The sequence below is a fragment of the Spermophilus citellus genome, assembly GCF_964194105.1.
Source record: "Spermophilus citellus genome assembly, chromosome: 5".
NCBI lineage: Eukaryota > Metazoa > Chordata > Mammalia > Rodentia > Sciuridae > Spermophilus > Spermophilus citellus.
The window spans coordinates 71,749,911-71,774,367 of record NC_138186.1 but is presented as its reverse complement, the minus strand read 5'-3'; the positions used below and the strand labels follow the sequence as shown (position 1 = coordinate 71,774,367).

General features: G+C 34.7%; 1 protein-coding gene across 12 annotated transcripts in view; it reads left to right on the top strand.

The window, feature by feature from the left end:
- Nucleotides 1-24,457, top strand: part of DST (dystonin) — a 435,613-nt gene that overhangs the window by 381,452 nt on the left and 29,704 nt on the right. For all 12 annotated transcript variants that reach the window (XM_081294333.1, XM_081294339.1, XM_081294338.1 and 9 more), the window contains 16 exons: nt 66-173; nt 2,000-2,218; nt 5,659-5,862; nt 7,270-7,501; nt 8,368-8,594; nt 10,005-10,127; nt 10,269-10,370; nt 11,910-12,011; nt 13,926-14,099; nt 14,412-14,567; nt 16,972-17,169; nt 17,509-17,637; nt 19,053-19,223; nt 19,939-20,094; nt 20,271-20,477; nt 22,815-22,934. In XM_081294333.1, the coding sequence (XP_081150459.1) occupies nt 66-173; nt 2,000-2,218; nt 5,659-5,862; nt 7,270-7,501; nt 8,368-8,594; nt 10,005-10,127; nt 10,269-10,370; nt 11,910-12,011; nt 13,926-14,099; nt 14,412-14,567; nt 16,972-17,169; nt 17,509-17,637; nt 19,053-19,223; nt 19,939-20,094; nt 20,271-20,477; nt 22,815-22,934 (2,628 nt within the window). The remainder of the gene's footprint in view (nt 1-65; nt 174-1,999; nt 2,219-5,658; nt 5,863-7,269; nt 7,502-8,367; nt 8,595-10,004; nt 10,128-10,268; nt 10,371-11,909; nt 12,012-13,925; nt 14,100-14,411; nt 14,568-16,971; nt 17,170-17,508; nt 17,638-19,052; nt 19,224-19,938; nt 20,095-20,270; nt 20,478-22,814; nt 22,935-24,457) is intronic.

Here is a 24,457-nt window from a genome sequence, read left to right as displayed (position 1 = left end):
TGTTTTCTTTTTAGTTACAAACTTTGTTTCTTTTTTCTTTAAAATCTTTATTTGGTAAATCACAGACATTCACCATGGAGATTTTGAGACACAAGGATATTATTGATGAACTTGTTAAATCTGGACATAAAATCATGACCACATCCAGTGAAGAGGAGAAACAGTCAATGAAGGTATAATCTTTTCTATGTGACTGGTGTTGAGACTCTTAAATAGGCAGCATGTGTTGAGATTTAAGGCTACAAAAGACTTTTATCCACAGCTGCTGTTCAAACAGCAAACTCATTAGTTTTAGATAAGGCATGTTTTCACCTTACAGAATAACAATGAAAGGAATATTCCTACAGGGAATGACCAAGAGGACAATCTTTTTTAATAAACGTAAAAAAAGCTCTTAAAGTTTGGGTTCTTGGCTAACTGGCACACATTAAGCTTCGATTGATGTTAACTGTATTTTTATCATTATTATCAGTATAAACCATTGTTATTACATATGTCAACTCACTTTGAGTTGAGTTTTATGCATGGTTAGAAGGGTTTAATTTCATTTTGTTGCATATGGGTTTCTAATTTTCCTGGCACCATTTGTTGAAGAGACTATTTTTCTCCAATTTATGTTTTTGGCTCCTTTGTCTAATATAAGATAATTGTAATTTTGTGGGTTAGTCTGTGTCCTCTATTCTGTGCCATTGATTTACCAGTCTGTTTTGGTGCCAATACCATTGCTGTTTTTTTTTTTTTTTTAATTAGCGATAACAGGAAGATATCTCAACATCGTAAAGGCTATTCACGCTAAGCCCCAGGCCAACATCATTCTAAATGGAAAAAAATTGAAGACATTCCCTCTAAAAACTGGAACAAGACAGGGATGCCCTCTTTTACCACTTCTACTTAACATAGTTCTTGAAACACTGGCTAGAACAATTAGACAGATGAAAGAATTTAAAGGGATATGCATAGGAAAAGAAGAACTTAAATTAACACTATTTGCTGATGATATGATTCTATATCTAGAAGACCTTAAAAGTTCACCAGAAAACTTATAGAATTAGTAAATGAACTCAGCAAAGTAGCAAGATATAATATCAACACCCATAAATCAAAGGCATTTGTGTATATCAGTAACAAATCCTCAGAAAGGAAAACTACCCCATTTACAATAGCCTCAAAAAAAAATAAAATAAAATACTTGGGAATCAATTTAATGAAAGAGGTGAAATAGCTATACAATGAAAACTACAGAACCCTAAAGAAAGAAATCAAAGAAGACCTTAGAAGATGGAAAGATCTACCTTGCTCTTATATAGGCAGAATTAATATTATCAAAATGACCATACTACCAAAAGCACTATACAGATTTACTGCAATTCTGATCCAAATCCCAATGACATTCCTCATAGAAATAGAAAAAGCAATTATGAAATTCATCTGGAAAAATAAGAGACCCAGAATAGCTAAAGCAGCCCTTAGCAGGAAGAGTGAAGCAGGTGCCATCACTGTACCAGACCTTAAACTGCTATGAGTTTTTACTGTGAATTTATACCATAGTCAAGATCACTGTGACTGCTACACAAAATCTGTGTGTAGCACAATATTCTACTTTGATTCTAATATATGTAATTAATTTGTTGATTAGCAATTTTTACAGTTTCATTTGCAAAGGAAAGTCTTTTGCTTTTCAAGAAAATACTGTCTATGTTGGTACAATCATATGAAACCTGTTTTCTAGCCTCAAGGGCATTATAGGAATGAGTGGAGAATTCTACTTGTTTGAAGAGCTAGTATCTTATTCATAAAAACTGGCAGTCCTTCTTGAATTTAGAATGAACTTTTGTACACAGAAACAATTACTTAGAATAGCTTTTATTGATTTATTCATTTCATATACATTTGTTGTGTACCTTCTCTATGCCAGGTGTACAGTGCTAGACAAAGTAGTCTGGAATACAGGTACTAGTCTGCCTGACAATTAAACATATTTCATCATCTGATTTTCTAGAAAAAACTGGACAAGTTATTGAAGAACTATGATTCCCTCTGCCAGATAAACTCTGAGAGGTATCTGCAGCTAGAACGGGCACAGTCCCTGGTTAACCAGTTCTGGGAGACATATGAAGAACTTTGGCCATGGCTGACAGAAACACAAAAAATCATCTCTCAGCTTCCTGCCCCAGCCCTTGAGTATGACACTCTAAGGCAACAGCAGGAAGAACATCGGGTAAGCTGAGGGTAAAAGAAAATGTGATATTCCCCCTAAAAAAGCATCATGGTTTTGATGGTTTTTGAAAATGCCATTAGACATCTTACATGGCTACAGTGTCTTAATAATATTGTCTTCTGGTCTACACAGTTTTCTTACCTCATAAAGGTTTAACCTGTGGCCCAGAATTATATGGAAGGCCCCATGTGGGTAGGGTATGCTGTATATGCCATTAATTGCATCATGACTTTTATAGAAGAGTACACAGTATAAACCATCTGGGTAGGGAAAAAACTCCCTTTTCAAAATGCTAGAGAAATAAGTTTTGGAAGTGCTTTTTCAAGTTTACACATGCTAAATTTCTTTCCATTTGTACATGTTGACTAAGTTTTATATTTTTTATGTAGTGGTCAGAGCCATCTAGACTATAAAGGAAAAGTAGAAATATATGGAAGAGGCTTCATACAGCTTGGAGAAAATGTACAGTATCATGAAATATATCCAAATAGCAATATCAAAAACTGTGAAAAGGAAATATGCTGAGGTATAAAGACATATCACCCCCCCCCCCAGCCCCCGTGTACATGGAATTCTTTGAAGTTCCTATTCCCCTAAGTGTAGATGAATATATTAGGGAATATATTGACAACTACAATTATATGTATTATAAACATAAGTGCAATGGCATTATGAAGCCCTCATTTTAGCAATCACTTAATTATTAATGTTACTTAAACTTTTGCAAAGATTTGTATGAGAGAAAGTTCAAGACTCAGAATAAAATTTGGAGTCCTTGCTATTTATGGACTTGTGAACCTAGTTGTTTTCCCAGATCTGTACAAAATGTACTCTGAGACTTAATCAGTGTAGGAGTGGGGGAAGGAAAGGAAGAGAGAGAGAACTTAGGGTATATTTCAGGGTATATTACATCATTGTTTGTAATATGTGAATAACTTATTAACTTGTTTGTTTACTATTTTAATATACTAGCATGGAAGACTATCTCTAACAAGTATTTATTTAGAAAAGAGTTTTAGAGAACAATTTGTTTAAGGGAAAATGAAAATTTCATGGAATTCTGTTTAAATCATTCAGCAATAGAAAAACTTAGAAATTATACAGAATCAGATTTAATTTTAGTAGAAGGATTTTTGTGGTGGAAATCCTGATGACTATTCGCAGAATGATTTTTAATATAAATTATTTCATGGATTTATTTTACTCTGATGTGATTTTAATAACTGCTTTTCACATAATATCAGATGGTGAGAAAGGGTCTATTATGGAGCTGACAGTTTCAAAATTGAGTTGATTTCTCTTTTTTGCATAATCTTTAAATTCAAAAAAAATTTATGATTGTATATATAAGGAAAAGTATGAAGGTTTGCAGCCAAGTCTTCAGATTGTTCAGATTAAAAGCTCTCAGAATATTTGTAGTGTTCTAGAATGGCATTTCTTCAGCTTCACCATCTCTCCTTCTGTTTTGGGGGAAGATCTAGTTCATTCTTGTCTGTAATAAAAGCTGGTTCCAAGGACCTTATTACCAAGATTTAGATATCTTAAAATCACAATGAAGTATCTCCAGCAGGACTGGAGTCCCGGATCATTTTGCCATATGAGGCCCTATTCTCATGCCCACACATGCCCAAGTGTGGGTATCCATTGGGTGTTCTCTTGTGTGTCATGGAATGGTCTGCAAAAGGCTCTTGTCATGCTCCCCAGGCTGTCACCTCTTAGTAGTACTGCACAGATAAGATCTCTAGGCAGCCTGAGAAACCTCAGCAAAGGTTTTGCATTTTACTCTGAGTGTGCACTTGTTTTCCAAGCATGAACTGTGGAATACTGAAACCAGAATGTGTGTGACGTCTCCAGCTCTCCTTTCCCATTTGATTTTATCATAGCTGGTATTGCCATCACCACCTCCATTCTGTCAAGCAGCAGGAAGAGATGATTTGATTATATGAAATGAAAATAAGGAAAGCTCATCCTAAAACACTCAGGAGCTGGATTGTAGGCCTACGCCTCCCATGTCCTTACTTGCAGTATATTCAATTAGACATCCTCTTCCTTTTAAAATTGAATTCCTGTTTAGCTCTTTCCTAAACTTTAAAAACTTTAAAAATAGTATGTTACACTGAGGATAGTTGATGATGTAATGTACTAATTTCCTCAACAAGTTCTCACAATAATCCATAATACTAGTTTCATGGGACACTTTGAATAAAAAACCCAGTTATGTCCATCCTGGTGATTCTACTTTATGAATAATGGAAATTTAAATGTACAGAAAAGAATGGCTAGCTTATCTCTAGACAGTCTTTCCTGAATGTGATTTCTCTCAGAGAAGGTCTTATTAGGGATTGGATAGCAAACTATTTGGAGATGTACTTTCTGTTGAGGACAAGGAACTGCTGATGAGGGAACCCAGTCTATCACATGGACATATGGAATGCTACTTAGTGATGCATGGAGGCTGGCCTCAGAGAAACTAGGCAAAACTCCCCTGGGAATGGTTTGGGGCTTGACTCATGAAAAAAGCTATTCCACTAAGAACCCAAGATACATGAAATATAAATATTGCAGCTTTATTCAAGCCTTCAATCCATAATTTCCATCAGCAGGAATGGGGCTCCACCTGGATCCCACTTCCATTCATTAATATAAATATCATTGTATCTCTTGTTTAGGTTGTGAAATTATGCAACATATACCTAAGACACATTTTTCTTTAAATGCACCTTTCACACAATATATAGCTATGTATTTGAAAGGTTGATTGCCCTTACAACTTTAACATTTTAAAATAGTGAATAGAAATAAACTCATTCATATGTATGTATAATGTTTATGTCATATATATGTAGAGTAGATTCTAATATTCATATACAGTATAATGTGTATCCATTTTATATTGGTTCACATAAATGCAATGCCTTGTGGGCTTACATCACCCTCATGTTCTTTTATCTTGAGTTTTTACTCTCAACACTGCCTGCCTTCTACTGAGCTTCTTTCCATTCTCTTTTTTCCTTTCTCCCTATTTTTGTACATATCACAAGTGTATACAGAGGTACATCAAGAGTTATTGTTTGGTCTCTGTAGGGACATAGGAGATTAGTATCCTTTCACATAAAATGACCCTTGGCTTATACTCTTGTCAAAGTGTACTGCTATTGGCATGGAATACATAAAGAACTGGGTTCATTATTTCACTCAACCAGCAATTGTGTGTGTGTACCCTTGAAGGGGCTTTGGCATGACTAGACTGTTGTTTAATATTTGTGTCAGGGCCATCTCTTCCTGGCAAAGAGTTGTGTGAGCCATCATGTGCTAAATGCCTTGCTGTGGGGCGAGCATTTGTTTGGTGTTTCTTGCCAGCTGGATGCGTTGGGGGTGTGGACAGCTGTAATATGGAGGTGTGACTCTGAGATTCTGAGAAGCTGTTTGGTTTGTTATAGCAACTTCGAGAGTTGATAGCCGAACACAAGCCTCATATAGATAAGATGAACAAGACTGGGCCACAGTTACTGGAATTGAGCCCAGGGGAAGGCTTCTCTATCCAAGAGAAGTATGTGGCAGCCGACACCCTCTACAGTCAAATTAAAGAAGATGTCAAAAAGCGAGCTGTGGCACTGGATGAAGCCATTTCTCAATCAACTCAGGTAATCGTGTACACTAGAAATAGAACTGGGTCCGCCCTCCCAAACAGCAAAGCAGGGAAAGCCATCCTCTTAGATATCCTGATTAAATTTCAACCAGAATTATTTCACTCCATTAACTCAGGGTATTGACACAGGGTATTTGTCTCTCAAAGGTGGTGTTTGCTTGTGCCCAGCCCTTATATTTCTGTGCCTGCTTTAAGACACAATAAAAGATAATTTTCAGTGACTAAGAAACATACAGTCACTCTCTTTGTCAGATATTTAATTCCATGTCCATCTCAAGTGGAAGGTAGCATTTGCCATTGGTAGAGATAAAGTATTACTGTCATTATTAATAAAACATTCTCAAGGCACTAAGAGGGAAGGCTGAATGATAAGCCAAATAAAAAGGAAGCAAATACGAAGTTGGAAATAAATAAAGTAGAACTTGTGAATGGACTAGTTTTTATAAATTTGCTTAATATAAAAACAACAAATTTAGCTGGGTGTAGTGGCTCATGCCTATAATCCCAGTGGCTCTGGAGCCTGAGGCAGAAGGTTCACTAGTTCAAAGCTAACCTCAGCAACTTAGTGAGGTGCTAAGCAACTCAGCAAGACCCTGTCTTCAAATAAAATGTTTTTCAAAAAGGGCTGAGAATATTGCTCAGTGGTTAAGTGTTCCTGGGTTCAATCCCTGGTACCAGAAAAGAAGAAAAAAATTTTTTTTTAAATTGTGTTTGACCATGAATTAAATACAAACTTGTTTTTTTTTTTTTTTTTTTTGGTGCTAGGAGTGGAACCCAGGGCCTTGTGCATTTTAAGCATATGCTATATACCCCCAGCCCTAAAACCAAATTTCTGATATAGCATTGTGGAATGTTGTGTTTAGTTTTTTGACATTTTTCAGTTTAGCAAATATGTAACTTAAGGAATCTTTTAAATCAAAATTGTCCGTGAATTTCACACTTAATAATATAGGTTTTTAGAATACCAAAATAGTCATTAGAAAAGAAGAAAACAATCAGTTTTGATAGACATATATCTAGTTTATTGAATATAAATTTTAAAATTTGAATTGTGATAACAGGATGAAGTAACAGGTTAAAATAGATGCTGCTTTCCAGTGATCCAGTTATATGTTAATTAATATATTATCATTTCTTAATGAATACCCTCAATTATTTAAAAGAAACTAAGTCCATTCTACTTACATAGTGTATGTCACACAGAAGTGTATATACAAGTCATGATTTTAGGCATGACTTAATATACCAGCTGTATCTAACTCTATGAATGAATATATTGACAAATGAGATTCACATTTAGTTCTTAATTAAAGAAATTAAGTGGATTTTTTTTCCACTTAAATTTCACACTTAGTATCCCAGATCTATTTGCTCCCAAATGATCCCACTGTTGTACTACTAGTTCCATGACAAGATCGACCAGATCCTTGAGAGCCTGGAGCGCATTGTGGAGCGCCTGAGGCAGCCACCTTCCATCTCTGCTGAGGTGGAGAAGATCAAGGAGCAGATCAGTGAGAATAAGAACGTATCAGTAGATATGGAAAAGCTGCAACCACTGTATGAAACTCTTAAACAGAGGGGAGAGGAAATGATTGCTAGATCTGGCGGCACTGATAAAGACATATCTGCCAAAGGTAATAATTTTGAAAAATTCAGCTATGCTTTTGTATCAACTCTCAGTTTTTATGTTGTTCTTTGATAGTCCAATTGCATAACAGAATGCCAGATCTTGGAAAAGGCATTACAGATATGTGTTTAGGGTGGAAGGGCTGGGTATACAAGTCCCTCATTAATGTCTTCCTGCGTTTGTGAAATTGATTGAATACAAACTGTGCCGTTATACAAAGACCATGTAATCCCTGGGCCTTTTTAAACAAGTAGGCTAAAGCATAGTGCTAATAAGGCCAAAACCAAGGTTTTTCAATAATTTTTTTTTCTCATTCCTGATTCTCTTATCTTACCTAGTATGCCTGCTCTGTCCCATAACCACAGAAATGGCAAGAGCATAGCCCATCCAACTTAAAGCCATGAGCTGGCCTTGTGCACAGTGGCAATTCATGATAGGGGTATCTAGAAGCAAGCCAGAAGTACACATCCTACATTTTTATATTCCTGGGACTAAACAGATAACTTTTTTCTTGAGTTGGAGAGCATAACAAATGTTTACATGGTTACTTAATTTTTGAGAAAGTTTGACCAGACTCAGCAAACTTAAAACTTATTAAACTTGGGTATACTCTGAGTTTAAATAGCTTTGAGCATCCATTTTTTTTCAGGAAGAGCCTTGGTTCAGCAGAACAAGAGACCCATAGATCTTGCATTAGCTGGAATAGGATCTTTGGGCCCAGTGATACTGATCAGACTACAATCAGCCAAGACCTAGTCCAGTGTTAAATACCTAGCTAACTAAATCGCTGCTTTCTGTGTGAGCTAAAACATTTTGCTTTATTGCTTCAATGGAGCTAGCCAACATCTATGCTAATACTGTTTGGCTTCATAGCTGTTCAGGATAAACTTGACCAAATGGTTTTCATTTGGGAGAACATACACACATTGGTGGAAGAAAGAGAAGCTAAACTCCTGGACGTAATGGAATTAGCAGAAAAGTTCTGGTGTGATCACATGTCACTGGTAGTTACCACTAAAGATACTCAAGATTTCATCCGGGACCTGGAGGATCCTGGAATTGATCCTTCAGTAGTAAAACAACAGCAAGAAGCAGCAGAGGTAAGCAGAAAATCTCATTTAAAGTTTAAAAAAAAATAGTATATATAATGAAACCTGGATTCCTGTGGTATATGTTAGGAATATTATTCTGTTAAAATTTTATATTTGTTTCTGAACATAGAATGCATAATGTTGGTAGGAGATAGAATATACCCACAAATTTTGCTTGGAGACTGCATATTTAAAATAATTTCTCTCCATCTCCACTGCTTCTGCCTTTTCAGGGCCTCATTATCTCCCCTTTTGGCTTCCAAAGTAACCCACAGTACAGTCTCTTTAATTGCCAAGCCTCTAACCTTGCTGCCAATCATCTCTCTGTATCTGCCTTTATTACGTTGCTGCTTGAAAACCCTCAGAGGTACCACTGCATACTGGATAAAACCCAAATTTCCTAGAACAGAGTATGCAGCTTGTTATGCACCAGCCTAGCCCAGACCTATTTCCAAAAGCTTCTATTCTATGCTTCTTTACCAGATTCCCTCAATTGCAGTAGTTAGAAAGGGTCATCCCCAAAAAACTCCTGTGCTTTCCCTAGCATCCATCTGTGCCTTTGCACACTTTATTTCCTTACCTTAGAATGTTCTTTTGGCCACTTTGGTGACAAATCCTATTCAAGCTTCAAGTTTAAGCTCAATTATTACCGCCCCTACCCCGTGTAACTCTATTTTTGTATAGTTAGCAGAATTATCTGCTAAGAATAAGTTACCATCTTTGTTGCCATAAAACACATAGTCTGACTTACTGTTGCTTATACCTCTGTCTTTCCTGATGGACTGTGAGCTCCTTGAGGGGAATAACTAGATCTATTTTTCTTTATATCCCCAGTGCCTTAGGGCTTGTATTATGCTTACTAAATATTTGTTAAATTAATTAATATATATTTAACCAAGAAGATAAAAGCAAAGATAATATACTTCATTTCTGTTATAATGTTTTTGTAGTTTATAAGTCATACTTAGAATAAAGACATTAAATCCAAAGCTTGATTACCCTAAATCTACTAACATATGTTAATTTGTATAAAGTCTTTGAGCTTATATTTTACTTAAGTCTATTTTAAATGCTTGTTGTCAGACATATTTGGTTTGAAAAACAAAATATTCCTACACTTTATAATATTGCTGATGTTTTTCAAAATTTGTTCCTGTATTGTTATAATATTTATTATTTATTAGTGTTCTTAAAATAAAAATGTGGCATTTGTTATTTAAATGGTGCCATTTTTCCTTTAAAATATTTCTTGTTTTTATGTTGAGAAAATTTATTGCAGAAATTTAGGAAATGGAAGAAAATAAAAATTATCATAATCCCACTTCCTAGAAATAATTACTATCAGTATCTTTTGTATACATCATTTTAGTTTCAGGGTGGTTTTGCTTAACATGTAAGGCTGTCACTTTCTTATTCTAGGCCATAAGGGAAGAAATAGATGGGCTACAGGAAGAGCTGGACATGGTCATTAACCTGGGTTCCGAACTCATTGCTGCATGTGGGGAACCTGATAAACCCATCGTCAAGAAGAGTATCGATGAGGTACAACTGGCTTAGTTTCTACTCTTATCAGATGCCTTTGAAACAGTTTAGTTAACTCAAATATTTTTAACTAACATGTTTTAACAACTAGTTAAAAATTTTGAACTTGACCCTAAAAAACTTATAATGTTTATGTCATAGTTAAATTCGGCGTGGGATTCTCTAAATAAAGCTTGGAAAGACAGAATTGATAAGCTCGAGGAGGCCATGCAGGCTGCGGTTCAGTACCAGGATGGACTGCAGGTAAGGTGGTTACAGTGTGTCTGCTGGTTTTAGCTGAAGGAGGCATCATACTAGTTGATGTCGACAAAATTACACATTGGCACAACCCAAGACTGCAAGTGTGCATGCAGTTGTGGCCAAATCTATTCCTGTAACTGTCCCAGCTACTCCGGTTCATGTTTGGCCTTTTAGATGTCTTTTCTGACCTTCCAGGTGTATAGATTGAAATGTGTATCTAAACACATAGTGAAATTTACTTTAAAAAGAAATACTTTAATTTTTTAAAGTGAACATAAGTGTTCCCTCAAACAATTTTTCATACATGATTTTATACCAAACAGTGAAATGAAACTGAGACTAAATTTTGTTCTGAAGTTGAGTGGAATGAGATGAAAGGAGTAAACACTATCTAAAAATATCACCAAGTTTAACTAAAGTCAGAAGTAAAGAAATTTGATTTGAAGCCAATGTTCTCCATGTACTAAAATAGATTTCCATTTTGTTAAGTCATAATCTGATTTGTAAAAAGTGTTTTCTTCTTTTCCATATATATATAGTTTCTTTTAATAGTTGTTTTTCACATCTCTTCAAGGTTGTCAATCAGTTCATTAACCATTTATGAATTGGTGTTTTCAGTACCCAAAATTCTCTTCAGTGGAGGCAAACTCAGGGATTTTTCTTCCCTACCTTCCTTAACTTTGTTCCATTTCCTAACAGGCTGGCAGGAGTTTAATCTTTGATCACTCTTACCATATGGAAAAAACCTCTCTCTAAGTATTTCCATAGCACTGAGTGAATATTCTTTTTAATGTTCGGATGAGAACATCTTTTCCTTTTTCATTATGCCATTTCATTTCTATATTTGTAAAAATAAATATCACCAGCCAGGCTTTATGTTAGCTGAAAAGGGTTTTGAACTTTGGAAATATATTTAAAAAAATCATTACAAATAACACCTTATTAAAACTTTCCACCCATCTTTTTTTTAAACAAAGTGATAACTTATTAGTTAATATTGAGTACTAATTAAATCAGACTCCAGCCCTGTTGGTAAGGTCAGGCCATGATGGTGAATCTTTGAATTGCATTGTCCTCCAAGATTAGAGGGACAGTCATAAGAGTCCTTCCACTGCTAGAAAAACAAGGACCATCAAAGGTCCTATTGGTCCTGAGGAGCAGCTGGATTTACTAAAGACCTGCAGCTGGTGTCACTAGAGGTGGAAGACTCCCATTAAAGACCTGCAGCTAGTGTCACTATAGATATGGAAGTCCCCAGGTACTTCTGAGGTTCCGAGGTATGATTAGGAAGTAGAAAATATTTTATTTCCCAAGTTGCTGTTTAAGTTCTTAGGGTTCATTAATGGCAGCAATTTCAGATATTTTTCAAGATCTTCCCCCCACTGTATTGTCTGGGAACTTCACTAAAGCACAGTGTCACTTTTTATATATTTAGTGCCTAAAAAAAAAAATGGTGAGTTAAGACTTTTCTAAAATACATAAGATACTGTAGCACCTTCAAATATACTAGTATATTAACATATACACTAATGTGTCTTTCAGGCAGTATTTGACTGGGTCGATATTGCAGGTGGTAAATTAGCTTCAATGTCTCCAATTGGAACAGACCTTGAAACTGTCAAGCAGCAGATTGAAGAGCTAAAGGTATGTGTGGCAGCCACATCATTTACCAAAGACTTTTCTGCATTTCTTTGTTTTGTTCTCCTGATGCTGGGGATTGAACCCAGGACCTCATGCATGCTAGGCAAATGCTCTACCACTGAACCATATCCTAACACTACATTTTTAAGTTTTCAAGTCATCAGATTCCTAACATGAAACATATTTACATTTTGCTTTTAAAACGGGCTTAAAATAGTGCCTACACAGAGTAAGCAGTAGCTAAATGCTCATTTAAAAAGGAAATATACTAGTTATTTTCTTGTTATTTTGTTTATTATAGAAAAGTAGGATAATACAAGTAAGCTAAAAGGAAAAAAAAAACAATTTTTCTAAGTTTCCTAAAATATGTTGTACCCAGAAGCAAGTACTCTTGAGATTTGATGTATAGTCTTTCACATATCCTCATATTGGGGGTATGGTGAAGTGTGGGGAGTGTGTCACCAATATACATGCAGCAACATTTTTTCTTTCATATGTTCTGAATAATTAATGGACACATTTATAGTATAATTGTATTTCCCAAGATGTTTGTTTTGTAAATGTTTACTGGTTTCCATCTGCTTTCCTCTGTCATTTTTGCTTTTGTGGTTCTTAATTTCCAGCTGTGAAAATGGCTGGACTGTTTCCTCTCTGGATTCTTCTGTAGAGTGATTATTTACTGAAGTAAAATCAGCTATTGCCTTCCTAATTGTTCATACAGAGACCACTATCAGCGAAGTCCTATAGATTTTGATGTAAAATAATTATCTGACTTTAGAATTATGCCATTTTCATCTGAGTCTGACAGACTGTTTCACGTAGAAACAAATTTTTCTTCTTGAGAATTTTATGATTACCATTGTTATTTTGTTTTGTTTTACTTTGCCTTGTCATATAGCAAGCACATGACATACTTTATATGTACAATTACAGCGATGAAGGAGAATTTATTTTGGATCCTTGTGTTTATTTCAGGTGGTTTTCATATAGTAAGCTGGTTAGGAGAGAAAACTCTGAAATCAAGTTGTCTAGGTTTAGGTTTGAGTTCATCCGTTTGCTAGCCAAATGACCTCAGGAAAGTTTTCTGACTTCTCTATTTTTGTGTCCTTAGTGTGAATGGAGGATGAGAGTATTTCCTTATAGTAATAAGTTGGTTGAGTAATTTGATCATAGTAAGTACTCACTGTAATTTACTTATTATTTTCATATGTTTGAAAGAAAATTAAGGAACTGCTTAGCCATTATTTACTATTACAGATTAAAATATTTTATGAAGATATTTTATGACAGGACAATTTTCTGTTACAAGCAACCATTTTCTAACCTGTTGATTGGCAAAGCCAAGGTTATTAACTACATGTCTGTATTATAAGAGGCACCATGTCAGGGAATAGTGTTCCTCTGTGTCAGCGAAGGATGAAGTGTAGGAATGACTAAATATTAATGAATGTAACATAACCACAAAAAAATTATCAGGGGATGCAAGGTGCATGTATGTTTTAGAGCAAGAAATACTGAGTTTCTTAGGTACATTGTTTTCTGGTTTTCATATATGTTAATATATATTTTATTTTCATCTTTTCTATCATTTCAAACTCATTTTTAGTGTACAATTAGATATTGGAATATGCTCAGACTTCTATATTTATTCATTTTGTTGTAGAGAACAAAAATGAAATATCAAAATTTAAATAGAAATATCTTTTCACCAGAAACAATGAATAAAGAGGAAACATTTTCCTTAATTTTTTATCTGTATTCTTCCATCAGTTAATCCCATGTTTGATTTTTATTCCTTCTCACTTCCCTACAATAGGAAATATGAATTGGAATAAATATTTAACCACAGATTTTTGTTTGTTTAAAATTACCAATGTGTTAAAAAAAAATCCCTTGTATCTTTCTTTTTTAAAATAGCAATTTAAGTCAGAGGCCTATCAACAACAGATAGAAATGGAAAGACTGAACCATCAAGCAGAACTTCTGCTGAAAAAAGTAACAGAAGAAAGTGACAAACACACAGTGCAAGACCCATTAATGGAACTGAAATTGATATGGGATAGCCTGGATGAGAGAATTATCAACAGACAGGTAAACACCAAGACTTTGGTTATGAAGTTAAGCATTGTTGATTTTAGGCATTAATGTAAAATAATTACTAAAAATAAAATCAGTAAATTATGGAAATAAACTTTTGAAGTCCCAGATTCTCTTATTAGAGCTCTTTTTGCTTATGCCATTTTTTAAAGAAAGAAGATCAAACTAAAAATGTGGCAGTGTATGTTGATTGCTTTCAGTGGGATGTGCTTATTGGCAGAAGAAAACAATTGATTTTTGCCTTTTTTTTTTTTATAAATATGGGTCATTCATAGATGGATCTTCTTTCTCTCTGCTTTCTCGTAGCACAAGCTGGAGGGTGCTCTGTTAGCACTGGGTCAGTTCCAGCATGCTCTGGATGAGCTCTTGGCATGGCTGACACACACTGAGGGCTTGCTAAGTGAACAGAAACCTGTTGGAGGAGACCCTAAAGCCATTGAAATTGAACTTGCCAAGCATCACGTATGTAGCTATTGTTACATATTATGTTTCTTTTCTGTGCATTTTTAGTGTCATCAAAGTTTTTGGTATGTTTCTTTATGCATTTTTCAAGGTTATGGTTTTAATACAAGTTCATATTTGATATTGGTAACTAAGGATTAAACTACTTAATAGGCTCTTATTACAATGTTTTTCTCATTGTTCAGTATAGTTGTTATCAAATACAGCAGAGATGGGAAATTTGTGGCTAAATTTTATTGGAGCTTCATGGCAAACATGAACGATTAAAATTCTTAATTATACCTGTTATTGTGTTAACTTCACCTATTTTTAAAAGTTGTTGGGCATAGCCTAAAAAAATTAGGGATTCAAAATGTTGTTGTTTTGATACAGATTTTGTTTTTCCTCTGGTTCCTGTCTCCACTCAATGTCTCTTAGCCTGCTTGGGTATCTAACTGATTTCTGTCTGTACATCTCTCATTATGTTGTGGTTTTTCATTCTGTCTCTGCCACTCTTATCTTTGACTGGCTTTTTGTGTCATATTCCTTTCTAAATCAGTTTTTAAAAACATTTATATTTAAAGGAGTTTTTTATGTTTTTTGATTTGAAGCTTATGAGATGAAAGTTGTTAATCTGAAGAGACTCATGCAAAATCATTTTATGTCATTGTCATCTTTGTGACACTGGTTGATAATTCTTAGCAGCAGATCATTCCCTATTTCTTGAATCACTAGACTTTTATAAATGCACAGTAAAGTTTACCTTAACATTCCACAGTCTTTCCTAGACTTAAGCATTTACCTTACTAATAGTGTCTTCCAAGTCCTGAAGCTGAACTTTTAAGTTTTCCTGATTATCAAGAGGAAACATTTAATAATTTACTTTCATTAACATTTTAAAAATAAATGTAAAATTCAAAAAATAGCATTTAAGATAATGAGATACAGTTTTTGACTATTCTTACTTTAGTTCTCCTTCTTTCATATTTTTCCCCATGCGAACAACTCCCTAGTTTAGATTCTTTCTCCTCTTTTGCCTGGTCCTGTCTAAATGGATAGTCATTGACCAGCTATATCTGATTAAGAAATTAGGATTATTTTGCATAAATAGTGATTACATAGAAGCTTGCTTCATTATTTAATGTCTGTATTATACCTTTGCTTAAAGCAAAAAATGACTGATCAGACTAACTTCATAGAAACCAAATGTTTATTTTCATAGTGTGAATTTATAGATGCATTTATGTTTCCATTAACCTGGTAGTTGTTTCAAAAAGTAACCTACATCAGTGATATGAACTACATAAAATATATAGTAGAGAAGGAAAGATGAGGCACAGATCCAGTTTTGGTGAGGGGTCTGGAAGGACCTTCTAGTTTTGTTTATCTATCTTTTGAGCAGTTAAAAATGGTTCCTTTTTTCTTTCCATTGCTCAAAGATCAAAAGTTAGAAGATTTAGAATTCTAACAGAGTTGCTGGATGGAGGAAGGAAGGTAATGTTTCCACCCCTTCCTCTCCTGCATTCTCCTATAGACCCCGACCATTTAGAAGATTGCATTTTATAGTATTTTCTTTTAAATTTGGACAAGAACATTTAACTCTTCCATCTTGAGAAAGAATTCCTACTATTAACATATCAAAGTACCTGCTTTCTATAAAGATAACTCCTTATTCACTTGGTTTTATAGCCTTTGGAAAACACTCCTTCACCAGATGCCTTAGAAAATGAGTGAATACTGTCAGAGAACAGTGCTCTCAGATGGCTACTGCCCTTCTCTGAAATCCCTATCTTGATTCCCCTACAAATGTGTGATATCTGACATGGGCTGAGAGCTGAAGTTCTTTTTCTTTACCATTGCCAACTATGAGCCAGTAAGCATAGGGAAGGATTATAATGGACCCTTACAATATTACATTCCTTTGAAATTAGCAGTTAATTCTAATGCCCCTCCAATAAGAGAAAATAAAGGAATATTCTTTGGTTACTTTCTTTCCTTTTAGAAAGCTAATTATAAAATATCTATATTTTAGAAGTGATAATTTTATGTTTGAAAATGAATATATAAAAATATTTCTAAATTAAGTAATTAAGACATAAAAATTAATTTTGATTCAATAAATTGAAAAAATTTAGAACCTTTAATGATAATCTCCAGATACGTAGTGCATCAGTTACAAGTTCATTGTAATGGGAAGAACTGGCAAGGTGTCCTTACACAATTATTTCAAGGAGTGTTGGTAGACTAAAACTATATCTAGGAAAGCTATAAAGTGAAATGAATTCCATCACTTTAAAACCTCACGTTAATCTCTGCTTTGAGGTTTTTGTTTCAGAATGTCTCATAAACAGAAAATACAATTATGTTAAAAGTGGTGTCAGTATGTTACCAACTGGAAAACATGATGTTTTCTTAATATTTTCAGGTGCTTCAAAATGACGTATTAGCCCATCAGTCCACAGTGGAAGCGGTTAATAAAGCAGGAAATAATCTAATTGAATCAAGTGCAGGAGAAGAAGCAAGCAATCTTCAGCACAAGCTTGAAGTTTTAAATCAACGCTGGCAAAATGTTCTGGAAAAAACAGAAAAAAGGAAGCAGCAGCTGGATGGTGCCTTACGTCAGGTGAATAAAGAGACTAAATCCTGAGATTTAGTCTGTAGTGTTCAAGACCAAAATAGCATGGATTTCTCTCATTAGTTCACAGACTGCTGTTTAATTTTTATACTTTAAGGAGAGTAGTAGAAATGAGTGTGGATAAAGAACAGAGTAAAGAAGAAGGCACTCTTCAGTTCTTAGCATAATACTCTTATCTGCTGAGTTGAGGGGCCAGGCAGATTTAATGGTACCTGGCCGTTGGGAATGCAGAGAGGGGCTTGGCAGGCTGGGACTGTTTAAATCTGTTTTCTGCTGTGAAAGTGACAGTGTTTGTGGCTCAAACTTAAAACTTACCTATCACTGCAGGCCAAAGGGTTCCATGGCGAAATCGAGGATTTACAGCAGTGGCTTACTGACACAGAGCGTCATCTGCTGGCATCCAAACCTCTGGGAGGTTTACCGGAAACGGCCAGGGAGCAACTTAATGCCCATATGGTACGTTCAGATTTCTTATAGTTCTAGTCTCAGATTAACAGATTGACCATTTTTGTGGGCCCTGGTGTTATATTATATATAATAAGAAAAGGCTTTAAAGGATACGTGATTTTATAGCAGAGATTATTGTGTGTAAGAAACAATACCAGTTATCGATTAAAAATTTTAAGTCAGAACCTATTCTTTATTTCAAAGATTAATGTGTCAGCACATGAGGTTTTAGAAGTCAAGTTATTTTTTAGAAGCCAACATTTCCCCCAAAATTGATAAGCTCAAATGGATAATGTTATAATCCTGTGCAGGTTTTAAACTGTTGGGCCTTGAAGTATAAAGAAAAATCTCCAAAATAAATCAGAATATACAAGATTATTGGTTTTTTCTATTTTAATTTGTTATATATGTCAACAGAATGCATTGCAATTTACATTACACATATAGAGCACAATTTTTCATATCTATTTGTACACAAAGTAGAGTCACATTGTTCTTGTCTTCATACATGTACTTAGGGTATTGATGACCATCGCATTCCACCATCTTTCCTACTCCTATTCCCCACTCCCTTCCCTTACCTTCCCCTTGCCCTTTGCCCTATCAGAGTTCATTTAATAAGCATGATATTCTCACCTAGTACCATGGAAGGCTAGAAAATATGTTCTTGTTCTGTTAAAAGAAGATACTTGTGTGTCTCCCCTCTCCCCTTTTGTACTGGGGACGGAACCCAGGGGTGCACTACCTCTGAGTTCCACCCCAGCCCTTTTTATTTTTTATTTTGAGACAGGGTCTCACTAAGTTTCTGAGACTGGCTCCCAACTTGCCATCCTCTTGTCTCAGACTCCCAAGTAGCTGGGACTAACGGTGCACATCACTGTGCCTGGCTAGTAAAACCTTTCTTTAAAAAAAAAAAAAATATATATATATATATATGTATATGTATATATATATATATATATACATATACATATGTATGTATATGTATATATATATACATATACATATATATATATATATTTAGTTGTATTTGGACACAATAACTTTGTTTTATTTATTTGTTTTTATGCGGTGCTGAGGATCTAATCCAGTGCCTCATACATGCTAGGTGAGCACTCTGCACTGAGATACAATCCCAGCCTGTGAAATATTTCTTGACAACATGAAAATTATTGCTTCAAACTTTGGCATGCAGAATGCATTGATAATAATAGCACCATTTCTGAGATTTCTCAGTAGACTGGATATAGCTGTAGGTTTTAGAATTATTTCAATATAGAAAAAAGTTTAACTGCGTGTCATGATTGTTCTTTATGCCAGAGGAATGAATATTTGTTGAGGGGTTTGGGATTGATGACCTAGAAAGAGAATTCTTAGATTTTATTTTCTTTAAAGTCATGTAACTTCAAGGTATCTCAATTTAGGAAGTCTGTGCTGCCTTTGATGTTAAAGAGGAAACATATAAGAGTCTGATGCAGAAAGGCCAGCAGATGCTTGCAAGATGCCCCGAATCTGCAGAGACAAATATTGACCAAGACATAAATAACTTGAAAGAAAAATGGGAATCAGTGGAAACCAAACTCAATGAAAGGAAAGTATGTACTTTGATTAAAATAATAGAACCAATGTTTTAGTTGGTTTATTGCATGGATTTTGCCTTATTTCTGAGTTAGAACTATCAAGAGTAAAATTTTTAGTAATTCACGTTTAAAAAGGATTATGCATGGGGTTCCATGGCATCAGTTGAACCTAGTATGCTGACAGGAGAACAAAGAGGTATCTATACAATACAGATAAAAACATATCATAGCTCAAGTGTCATTCAGGGATATTTTTAAATATTATCAAACTCTCAAATTCTAATCACACCCACGAAACAAAGAAAGAGCAAGAGATTCTACTTGGATTTTATGAGCATTTACATAAAAATTTGATCCAAAAGTGATTACAATTTATGTTAAATTATGAATTTTTGTCACTTTTTAGAGATTTCAGAGCAACAATCTAAGAAATCTGTAATGCTGGGAGTAATGCTATCAGAAAATTGTCCATTAGCACAGTTTAATGTATATTAAATATTTTCTAGCTGTGGGAAAATACTTCTTACTAGATGGAATTAATAAAGAAGTTTGATTTGCTAGTATTTTAGTGAAGGCCCATTATAAAAAAGTAATCTGACTGGTTAATATGGGTACTGTATTCATAAAGTGTAGAAGGGAAAGGAATCTGCAAAGAATGATTAACCTAAAACAAACCAACAATATAACCCAAACCCTTAGGCATCAAACACTAAATAATCTGCCTTCACAGACTAAACTGGAAGAGGCCCTCAACTTGGCAATGGAGTTCCATAATTCCCTCCAAGACTTCATCAACTGGCTCACCCAGGCTGAACAGACCCTAAATGTAGCTTCTCGGCCAAGTCTTATCTTGGACACAGTCTTGTTTCAAATTGATGAGCACAAGGTATGTAGTGACTCAAATGGATAGCATTCTCCTTTCAGACGCTGGGCTCTTTTCATGGGAAAAGTATGAATATGGTGCTTGAAAACCTTCTGTTGACCATTAAAACAATTTGAGCTTTATGACACCAGAAGCATTTTTCTCCTGTTTCTAATTTTGTCCTTTTTTCTGGGGGAAAGGTTTTTGCCAATGAAGTAAATTCTCACCGAGAGCAGATAATAGAACTGGACAAAACTGGAACCCACCTGAAGTATTTTAGTCAGAAACAAGATGTTGTCCTAATTAAGAATCTACTCATCAGTGTTCAAAGTCGATGGGAAAAAGTGGTTCAACGGTTAGTAGAAAGAGGAAGATCTTTGGATGAAGCAAGGAAGAGGGCCAAGCAGGTAATAAACCTTTACAGAAATTCTCTGAACTTGGCACTGGATCAGTTCTAACTACTGAAATGTATGTTATTAAAGTACTTTTTATTGCGGGCAGTGTAAGGTGAAAAGACCATGGCCTATTTTTGCATGTTGACATCATTTTTTGACCTGGCAGCAATTTCAGGCCCTGGGGAACTGATCTTGAAAGACTGATTATACCTTGACCATTATCATTAAAGCTCAAAAAGAAGCTCCAAATCTTGTTATTGTGTTTGTTGATTTTTCCTTTGTTTTTCAGCCTCCACTCTCATATTTAGAGCAAGGGATCATACTTTATTTTATTACTAACTTCCAAGTACTTCCTAAGGCAGTCTTCCTAAGGCAAGCTCAGTTACATGATATAACAAGTGTCATGGGAATCAAGTGTTTCATTGTTTATAGCTATCAGGATAAATTTTTTAAAGTTTTAGAAATGGCAGATTGCATTAGAGAATTACATGCTGTATGTTCCTTTTTGAGTGAGAGAGATGACTTGTCCAATGCTCAAAAGAAGCCTTTGGAACAGAGTTAGTTTCTAATGTTTCTTCAAAACTATATTAATTTGGGTTGAGGTTGTGGCTCAGTGGTAGAACACTTGCCTACCAGGGTGAGGCACCCGATTCGATTCTCAGCACTACATATAAATTAATAAATAAAGGTGCATAAACAACTAAAAAATTTTAAAAAAATATTAATTCTGAGCCTAACATTTTTTTGTCTCTGTAGTATGTGGCACATTGCCACCTGTAGTACAGGTATTTCCTGATTTTGGAACTTCTCATTTACAAAGGTTTTTTGGTACCAATAGCCAGTTACTCATCCTCTTTCTTCATTCTTCACTTAATCAATTTCCTGGTTTCATTTCATTTAACTCACTTCATAAACATTTTCCACTGTTTCACTGGAAATGGATAGCATTCCCTCTATTTATATGGCTTAAAAATAGCTTTGAAAGCAGAACCCTCCTTAGAAACTATGGTTTATATTAGTGAACTTAGCATCCAGGTGTTGCAACCTATGTTATTTATTCTCAAACTACCTAACACCTTAACTAGCTGTTTCTTTAATTTCTTTCTTTTTTATTCTATCTCAGTTTTTGGCTCTAATGTAGATCATAATTCTCTGACTTTGGCATTTTATGTGCCTTTCTGCCTGGCTTTTTTCTTTTTCTATGTTTAAATTGATTAGAGTTTTTGGAGGGATGTGCAGAGAGAGCAGATTTGTAATGAGATAATCTCTTGTGGGCCCTGAAGCTTTGTGGTTCTGTGCCTGGATTGTGCTCATGTTGATAAATGTCTTTTTGTTATTTCATTATTAATGTTCTTTGGTAGACAAGTCTTTTATGTTGATTACTTTAGTTTTGTTATGTATATGTTCATTTTAGTTTATTATAAGAAATAATTTATAACCAGTTTCACAATTTGGTATCTAAAATTAGAACCTACTAATTCTTCTATATGATAGAAAAGAGACCTTGGCTGAAACCACAAATATGTAGCTCTCCAGAGTGTGAGAATTATATTTTGTTAGAACTGAAGTATTGTACGTGCTTGTACATATAAAACCAGTATGTGAGACACAGGCATTAATATGAGAATTTTGTTAGCAAAAATGAAGATGTGGAATTATCTTTATGTTTAGTAGGAATACAATGCCTTTTTGTTCTTGTTACTTTTAAAAATCAATTTCCAAGCTTTATTCTTCCTCCTCTACTTTCCTTCCTTTTTCTTAACACATTAGAAGTTTAACACCTGGGACTGGGGTTGTGGCTCAGCAGTAGAGCGCTCACCTAGCATGTGCAAGGCCCTGGGTTCAATCCTCAGCACCATATAAAAATAAATAAATAAAATAAAGGTATTGTGTCCAACTACAACTAAAAAATAAATGTTAAAAAAAGAAATTAAACACCTTAGAAGTAAATCCACATGTGTCAAGAGACCACGGTGGACCACAACACAACAAAAAGACCAAACAACATTTTCTGAGAATCTGTGTTAATTATTGAGCAAAAATAAAGAACAGGAAAAAAGGAAGTTCTCCCTGGAGCTCCTTAACTGGGTCTCTTCCTATTTCTGTTCATGTCCATGTGTTGAATGGGTTACAACAAAATTACCATGGGGTACAAACATAAATGCCAAGCACTGTCCAGACATTTTGTAATTTTCTGGAGAAAGCTTTACTTTTTTCTTCTTCAAGGGAAATTTTGAATGAATGATATTCAATATGTCCATTAATATTAATTTCTATTTTAAAATATGCTAGATATCAAATACAGTATATTCAAAAATTTCTGGACAAAGATGTGAATTTCTTTTACAGTTCCATGAAGCTTGGACTAAACTAATGGAATGGCTAGAAGAGTCAGAAAAGTGTTTGGATTCTGAACTGGAAATTGCCAATGATCCAGATAAAATAAAAACACAGCTTGCACAGCATAAGGTGGGTCTGTCATTAGAAAAGCATATTGTACAATACATCATTATGTATTTCAGTATCACATCTAGATTCTTACTTGATTATGTATTTATTCATCACTAGAGAAAAAAGCCCACCCAGTATGAACCTATGTCAAATTTAAAACCAATTGCACTTGATGTGAGTCAGGCAGCAATAATATCTTTACTTTTAGTGACTGTTATATTAATGATTCAAGAGTTAATTGCTTAAAAAAATACAAAATTAAAACTGGGAGTTAAGGATGTGACTCAGTGGTAGAGCACTTGCTTAGCACATGCAAGATCCTAAGTTTGATGGCCAGCATTACCAAAAAGAAAATAAATAAAATAAAACTAGACTTCCTCTGTAGTCTAAAACACATAAAGGATTTGTAGTGGTTTGAATGTTGGCATTGGCATTTCGATTTTCACATACCCTGCTACCCAACTCTTGCATTTGTGTCTGTTTACAGTTCTGTTTGTAAAGTGATCACCAACCGTGAGAGTGAGGATGTGGGTAAAAGGAGAGTTGGTTTCTTGCAAACAGTTTTACAGTTTTAGGCATCTACCGATAAATCACTGCTTAAAACATGATAACTTTAAAAGGCTGGAAAAATTGGGAGCAGCATCAGGTTCATCATCAGAAAATTCTAGCCATTATTTTCACCCAGGCGGGCTAGGCTCACAGGGTCACTACCAGAGGATGCCTGGAGGAAACACATTGAACATCTGTTCTTGGCTGAATGAGGGCTTATGATGGCTTGTTCTGTTGGCAGCTGGGGAGCTGCCACATCCAATCTTGGAAGCACAGTGACAGTGAACAGCACCTTCCATCCTTCCCCTCTGATGGAAAAACAATAGCCTGTTTCTCAAGATAGAATGCCTTTTATGAATTTGAACATGGAGGACTTGTAGTGTTATGAAAGTATATTGCATAATAGAGAATCCCAGATAAAGAAAATGCACAGAACTAATCTAACAGATTCTCTATTTTGCCCCATATTGCCTGTAGCCAAAGTCAGCCATTTCTTCAAGACACATTTCAAGGTAGTCCATTAATTAATAGTAGTCCATTATTAATTTTCAAAGAAGTCTTTTGTACTTATTCATCATTTGGGGACTTTTGTATTTTAAAAATACTCGGCTCTAATATTTATTATGTGTTTACCGTGTGAAGAAAGCCTTTATCAATATCGTGATTCTAAACACAAGCATTCTGTTCAGAATGCATGAAAAAATAACATTTAGAATAATAAACTATAGAAATAGCATGATATTATAATTATTTTAATACTTTAAGATTTCCAGATGTAGTTGCCTCAAAATACATTTTATGGGGCTGGGGTTGTGGCTCAGTGGTGGACCACTTGCCTAGCATGTGTGAGGTACTTAGGTTCAATCCTCAGCACCATATAAAAATAAATAAATAAGTGAATTGTGTTCAGCTACAAATATATATATTATATTATATTATATTATATTATATTATATTATATTATATTATATAAAGAAACAACCTGGGGGCTG